General features: G+C 34.4%; 1 protein-coding gene across 2 annotated transcripts in view; it reads left to right on the forward strand.

Annotated features, from left to right (window-relative positions):
- EMB3006 (embryo defective 3006) overlaps positions 1-6,863 on the forward strand; it is an 82,300-nt gene extending 75,437 nt beyond the window's left edge. For both annotated transcript variants that reach the window (XM_089983315.1, XM_089983316.1), the window contains exons 7-8: positions 5,730-5,822; positions 6,210-6,863. In XM_089983315.1, coding sequence (XP_089839441.1) covers positions 5,730-5,822; positions 6,210-6,254 — 138 coding nt within the window. In that variant the 3' untranslated portion in view covers positions 6,255-6,863. The remainder of the gene's footprint in view (positions 1-5,729; positions 5,823-6,209) is intronic.
- The last annotated feature ends 704 nt before the right edge of the window (positions 6,864-7,567 follow it).

Genomic DNA, 7,567 nt, shown 5'->3' on the forward strand with positions numbered 1-7,567 from the left:
ATATTTTTAATAAACTCAATGCCCTTTTTATCATTCCCAGTGATGATCATGTCATCAACATATAACAATAAAATAGTTATGTGATCAACTGCGTACTTAATAAAATGAGCAGTATCCGTATAACAAGAGGTAAAACTATTATCAAGAACAACTTTACTAAAGCGATCATACAAAGATTTTTTTAGCTTGTTTAAGACTATAAACAACTTTATTGAGTTTAAGAATTTGTCCTTTCTCAATCTCAAGACCCTGCGGAGGATCCATGCAGACTTTTTCACAAAGGTTCCTATTTAAAAAGGTATTTTTGACGTCTAATTAATAGATAGGCCATTGTTTAATAGATGCTAAGGCTATTAAGGTTCTTACACTAGTCATCCTAGCAACTGGAGCAAAGGTTTCCTTATAATCAATTTCATATTCTTGTGCATACTCTTTAACAACTAACCTAGCTTTGTATCTTTTTAATGTCCCATCACTCTTAATTTTAACTTTATAAACCCATCTACATACAATAACCTTTTTTCCTAAAGGGAGACCTACAATCGTCCAAATGTTAGCTTTGTTGAGTGCTTCTAATTCAAGTCTCGTAGCATCAATTTAATGCGGATGTTGCTCGGCTTATGTAAAGTTGAAAGACTCATGATAGGAATGGATCATCATTAGACAAGTTCTATAATTTAGGGAAAAAGAATCATATGACACAAAATTTTGAGATCTACTATTCCTAGAAGATCGCCTAGGTAGGGATTCTTCAACTTGGCCTTCTAAAGAAATGTCTTGAGAATATATGTCAAAAGCATTTTGATGTTCATTTCTCTCTCGCCGAGTATACACATGTATATCATTGGGATTCTCATTGTGAGAATCATCATTTTGATGAAACAAAGCATCATTTTGATGAGAATTGTCATCACAAATATTATCACAAATAGTATCATTAAAATCTTTAGACTTATTTCTAGGTAATAAGTCAAAGAGAAAAGAATAATCAACCTCTTCCTTAGATTTTTGAAATTCAAATCCATTTTGTTCTTCAAGAAAAGTCACATTTCTTGAAATATAGAGTTTGTTATTTTTAATATCATAACACCTATACCCATTTTGATTTTCACCATAGCCAATAAAAGCACATTCAAGAGCTTTTGGTGAAAGTTTATCTTGTCCTTGAAAAAGAACAAAACATTTACAACAAAAAATTCTTAATATTTTAAAATCTAGAGACATTTTGAACAATTTTTCAAAAGGAGAAACATTTTTTAAAGATGCGGAAGACATCCAATTTATAAGATAAATTGTGAAAGGAGCATCTTCTGCCCAAAAGTTCTTTGAAACATTTTTAGAGACAAGAAGAGTTCTTGTTGTTTTAATAAGATGCCTATGAGTTTTAGGACAAGATCTTTGATGAATAATGCAGTTTTGTTTACGATAGTTTTGAAATTCATTTCACATGTATTCACCTCTAGAATCAGATCTAAAATTGGCTATATTGTTTTGAAATTGATTTTGAATAAGGATATGAAATTCTTTAAAAATAGAATAAACATCAAATTTGTTTTTAATAAAGTAAACCCAAGTTTATCTAATAAAATCATCAATAAAAACAACATAATATGAATATCCTCCTTTAGACATAACATGTGCTGATCCCATATATCCAATGCACTAATTCAAATGGTCTTTTGAAAATAAAGTTGCTACGTGGATAAGGACGAGAATGCATTTTTTCCAAGGATACAATCATTGCATGGTATGTCACATGGGTGCGGGTGCGGGGATTTGGCACTTCCAAAAAACCCGGGTGCGGGGGTGCGGCAGGGGCAAAAATGTAATATATATATATATATATATATATATATATATATATATATAAGGGGGTCCGGGGTTCCTCCGACGCAGGTTTTTTCAAATTTCATTTTATATACAGCTGCATAGCGCACCCATCTCATCAGGAGAACAGTGAATACTAATAGCCAGCAAGGCTACCACCATCATTATCATTTATTATGGAGAGAGAAAATCCTTTACGAAAAAGAAGGATCAGCAAGGCTACCACCATCATTATCATTTATTATGGAGAGAGAAAATCCTTTACGAAAAAGAAGGATCAGGATTGAAAAGGCAGGAGCAGCAGCAGCAACAACTGTCAACAAATTTTTTTTTTTAAATTTTGCAGCCCATTTCATAGGGCAAATTTTTTTTAAAAAAAAATCCAAAAAAAAATGGACCTAAATGATCATGGGTGCAGTCAACGCACCCAGGATCGGGTTGACCGCACCCGCACCCGCACCCGAGTCGAGTCGCGTCGACGCGGGTGCGACACCCTGCTAGCCGAATCCCTGTGACATAGATTGCATGTAAATTCTTTTTCATTACAAAATTTTTTCACAAAAAAGAAAAGGATACAACTTAGAATTATTGGGGTGATCGAGTCTTTTGTGCCAAGTAACAATATCTTTAGATTGAACATGATTACAAAATAATTTGGATGGCAAAGACAAAAAATCCATGTAATATAGGTCTCTTTTTCTATGGCCTTGCCCAATCCGCTTCCCGAACTGGGGATCCTGCATATAGTAATTAGTTGGTGAAAAAGAGACACTATATCCAAAAATCGGTTATTTGAGAAACGGAAAAAAGATTTAAGTTAAGTTTTGAAATAATCCTAACTTTTCGAACATAAAATTCTTTGCCTTGACTAAATTTTTTTCAAGGTTTTCCATCCCTTTAACATATAATAATGTTCTATCAGTCGTGGAAACGAATGATTTAAAAAGACGTGGTTTGAATAAAAAAGATGCATTTGGACTCATATGAAAGGAGACACCCGAATCAAGGATCCAAGATGACATACCGAGAGTTGATGAGACCGCGACACCAAAGGTGGAAGGTGTGGAAGAGTTGATTCTCATGAATTGTTGGAGAGTTTTCGTAAGTTGAGCAATGGAGTCCCTTATGTCTATCTCTTTATTATTATTCACTTGAATTGCTTGGACTATCTCCAATGGAAGCCACCTTCTTTTTAAACTTGGGACAATTGGGTCTAAGATGACCCTATTCATTACAATGGTGACAAACAATTTTTCTTCCTCCACCATTATTATTTTTTCAAAACTGAGGAGGTTTATATGTCTTCATGTTATTTTCTGGTTTAGATACCGCATGAACCTCATCAAAGTCTTTTTTAAGAGCCAAACAAATTTATTCTTAGCATAAATTGGCAAGGATTCCACTAAGAGGAGTATAAACCTTATGAAGAATGGATCCTTTTAGTTGTTTAAATTTGGGATGAAGCCCATGAATAAATTGAAAAAATCATTCTCTCTCCATTTGCTCTTGCCTCATGGTAATAGTGCTTCTTTCCCATTGTGGTTCAAGGAGAGCAAGTTCATCCCATAGAAGGGATAGAGTACTATAATAGTCTCTAATAATCATATCTCTTTGCTTGGTTCCTCTTATTTTTTCTTATAAAAAGAAATGTCTAGCAAGGTCCTTTTGAGTATACATACCTTTCATGAAGAACCATGCTTCATTTTTTTTTTTTTAATTTGGCTAGATTAACACAAATCTTGAGCTCCACATTATTCATAAACCATGCCAATATTTTGACATGCTTATTTTCCCAATCTTCAACTTTGGATTGATATTCTTTAATACCTTTGGCCTTTTCTTCATCACCCAAAGCTTTTTCTTCATTCCCTTCCTTCTTGGGGAGCTTCAATTGTAGTACAAGAGTTCCACATACATATCCTCAAAGTTTCTTACCTTTGAGGTTGTTTTCCATAGCGGCCATCCACATTCTATAGTTGGTCCTATTTAATTTGAAGGGAAGGTCGATCTTTGCATCTTTGTTGGCTATTGCGGAAGAGTTGAAGAAGAACAAGAGTATGAAGGTTAATAACACTCAAATATAAGAGTGAAAAATCCCAAGAGTGCTTCCAACACCTAGTGGCTCTGATACCATGTAAGAAAATTCAAGTGCCAAAAGAACAATGTCACAAAGTGACTACAAGAAGCTACAATCACATAAGCACAATGTCTCTATTGGACAAGATACAAGATACAATATTCCACAAAGGGCAAACAAAAACATACACAAGAGAGAAGAGAACTTGGAGCCTTTATTGAAATGCTTGAAAAAGTGTTAAGAATAATAGGGGAGAAGTTCCCTTTATATACACCACAAGAGGGGACAAGAGGAGGTCTCAGAAGAGTCGTTGGGAGATCCTCATAGGTCACATTTGTGACCGTTAGGGAGGGTCCCAACGACTCTTAAGGGATCCCCTTTTTACGCCTTTAAAAAACCAAAAAGAAAAGAATAAATACAAAATATAAAAATACAAAAATGTCCTTAATGGGCGTGAATATTTACAAAAATGATGAAAAGATCAAATTGCCCCTAGTGGGCATTACAATATATATATATATATATATATATATATATATATATATATATATATATATATATATATATATATATATATATATAACATCCATATATTTTAACAGTTACTTGATTCAAATCAATAAAAAAAAATGTATAAAGCCGATGCCTTCTTGTGCTTGACCGTTTTCAATTTGTTTTCATTATTTCTTTTGTGGCAATTTCTTTCTTATTTTCTTTTTTTTTCCAGAATCAAACTGATTGGTAGAAGCAGTTGCAACAATTTGGCATGATTAGTTCTGGATGAAGCCATTGATTAAGAATTTATATCTGCTGATTCTATCCTATAGTCTTAGGTCAAGATGTAATTGGAAACATGTTCTGATACTTAAAATTTTTGTTTTCCTGGTGGTTCAATGCAAATTCTGGATTTGCATATTTGTTCTCTTTATGGTTAACTTGTTTAGTTTATATTTAAGAAATTAAACTACAAATTCCTGAAGTTGATTCAAAGTTTCATGGAAAATAGTCTTCCATTATGGGTTTTACTGAATGTTAACATTGGTTTTAGGGAGAATAAAATGCTCTAATTATAATTCTCACTAATATAAATAAACAAAACCCTTTAGTACTTTTTGTTTAATAGATATTTTGTTGGAGGTTCCATGTCCTAGCGTTAGGCTCTAGAACAGGTCAAGTCTTTGTTGATTGTCATCATGGAATGATGAACATTACCAGAAGGAAAACTATAAAATAACTGTCTTTGTGATTGATAACAGCCCTCATCGAGAAACACTCATCTTCATGATGATCATCATCAAGAAGCCTTATCCCAATTAAGTTGAGACAGCTTTGCAAGTCCTATATTTCTGTTCCTTTATATCTAAAGCTAAAATCTGTCAACACATGCTCTTTCATATTCTCACAGCTTGTTTCCAAATTTTCTTTAGTTTCCTGTTTTTAGTAACTCTTGCATCTTATCACTGTTTTTTTTGTACATCTTCACTGCATGGACTCTGACTTCTCATTGATCCTTAGCTGCCCAAGAGTAATCTCTGCACACGTATGATCATCTTATTATGGTCCCTTTGTTGGTACTAGAAATAGTACCTCTAGCAGATGTATGACAACCCTACACAGGTAGATCAAGGTATATGAATCTGTCAAAATCCAAGTTACCAAAGCAAATCCATCCTCAACCTAGTCAAGGAAGTTCCAATTATGTAGTTTTGAATTTTGAAACTGCCTTTTTGTTCATTGCTTTTGTTTGTTTAATGGAAGTCAATTTTCTCATATTCATTTGCAAAGAGTTTTTGGGGCATTATTAGTCAAGTTGTTGATGTCTCAGGCAGAAGAGAACAATCATATGGTTCGTGCACGCTTGGAGTCCCTAAAGAAAGGAAGAGCAGATGTGTCCATTGCAGCAACTGCTGTTGAAAAGGTATTCTACCGTTATTTGACAATTTGTTGTAAGTGTAGGGCCAAAATCATTCTCTGAGGCCGTAATAATTTTGCACTGATCTTAACTTGCTTCTTCACTAAGTTGATTAGAGGCACACCTTAATATGGATCTTCAGCCCAACTTAGTTTGACCTATGGTTGAGTGGCTGGAAATTCTCATGACAGGGCAAAATTGCATCAAGTTGATGCACAGCTTGCTCAGTTGTCACCAATTCTATTTCGTTCAAATCCCCACCAAATTGCTTAGGATCTATGCGTTGCATATGCAAACTCTGGTGTTTTGTGATTTCATGTTCTTACCATTTCCCTCTTTTTTCATGTCTGGATGTCACTGCATAATGTGGTTTCTGTTGTACAAATTCTACAGTTGAAAAGCTCTAATCAGCAGTATGGGCAGATAGCATTGCCCTAACATCATGTTTTTGCTGCACCTACAAGTTCATGTTGGTAATCTTTCTGAACTGTTTATTTGATATCAATGTCTTGGGTTTGAGAATAAAACCAAAAGCACCTAACTCATTGCCAGAAATATCTTGAAGAGACTTGTGGGGAAGATTTTCTGAGCATCCATATACCTTTATGTACTATGTTGTGTTGTGTAAAAGCGATGTCATCTTCCTGCCTTTGAAGCAAGGCCCAATCCTTTGCATTGCAAACTGATTGTCCATCTGCCTCTTTACAATGTTGCGCTGTATAAAAGTGACAATCTTGCTGCCTTTGAAGCTGGACCCAATCCTTTGCATTGTGAACTGATTGTCCATCTACATTTGGCATGGCTGCTTGACAAAAAAATTATAAAGTTGCCCATGTCATACCAGGAGTGTACTTCTGCGTGTTTGATTTCAAAACAATGTGGATTTCTATACAAGAACCATGCAGCGTTGATTCTTGATCTTCAAGATCTACCCTGTTTGAACAAAAACATGGTTTCTCATTTTGGGCTGCATCCAGGCTAACAAACTGTGTGTTAGCATTGTTGATTGAAGGTGTTTAATTATGTCATTTGCAATATTTGCTTATCTATGTCAAATAAGGTAGTTGGACTATTGGAATTGCAATATTAACCAACGGATCTTGAGTTTGAATCTATGTCACATGGGTGCGGGTGCGGGTGCGACACGGGTGCGACACGGGTGCGGCGCAATTTTAAAAATTTTGGACACGGGGACTCGGCTATATATATATATATATATATATATATATATATATATATATCCAGTGTGTGCATATGTCTATATAAATTTTGGACTCGGCTCGTGACTCTTCCAAGTTGTCTCAGATCCTCAACTAACTGAGTTAAAATAGTAGTATAACTGGGTTAGAACCAAACTAGGCTGAGTTTATCATTGACTCAGCTGAGTCTTAGCTACCATGGGAATAAAACATCATCAAGGTATTAATTAAAAGCATTAACTAAAAGCATGTTCTGGTAAATGCATTAAATATCTTTTGCTAAAATTCATAACATTAATTAAAAGCATTAAAAGCTTTTAATTTTTCAAAGCTAGATTTGAAAAAGAGAGAGAGAGAGAGAGATCTCGGTGGATGAGAAAGTGTTGCTACTCGTGGATGAGAATTTATTAGCTTTTATAAGAGAGAGAACTTGGTGGATGAAAAGTGTTGGTACTCGTGGATGAGAATTTATTAGCTTTTAAGATTGAGAGAGAGAATTAAATGATAATATTTAAGAATAATTTTTTTTTCTGGGCCTAATGTTTAAGACTC

The sequence above is a fragment of the Nuphar pumila genome, chromosome 12, assembly GCF_984573655.1.
Source record: "Nuphar pumila chromosome 12, dmNupPumi1.hap1.1, whole genome shotgun sequence".
NCBI lineage: Eukaryota > Viridiplantae > Streptophyta > Magnoliopsida > Nymphaeales > Nymphaeaceae > Nuphar > Nuphar pumila.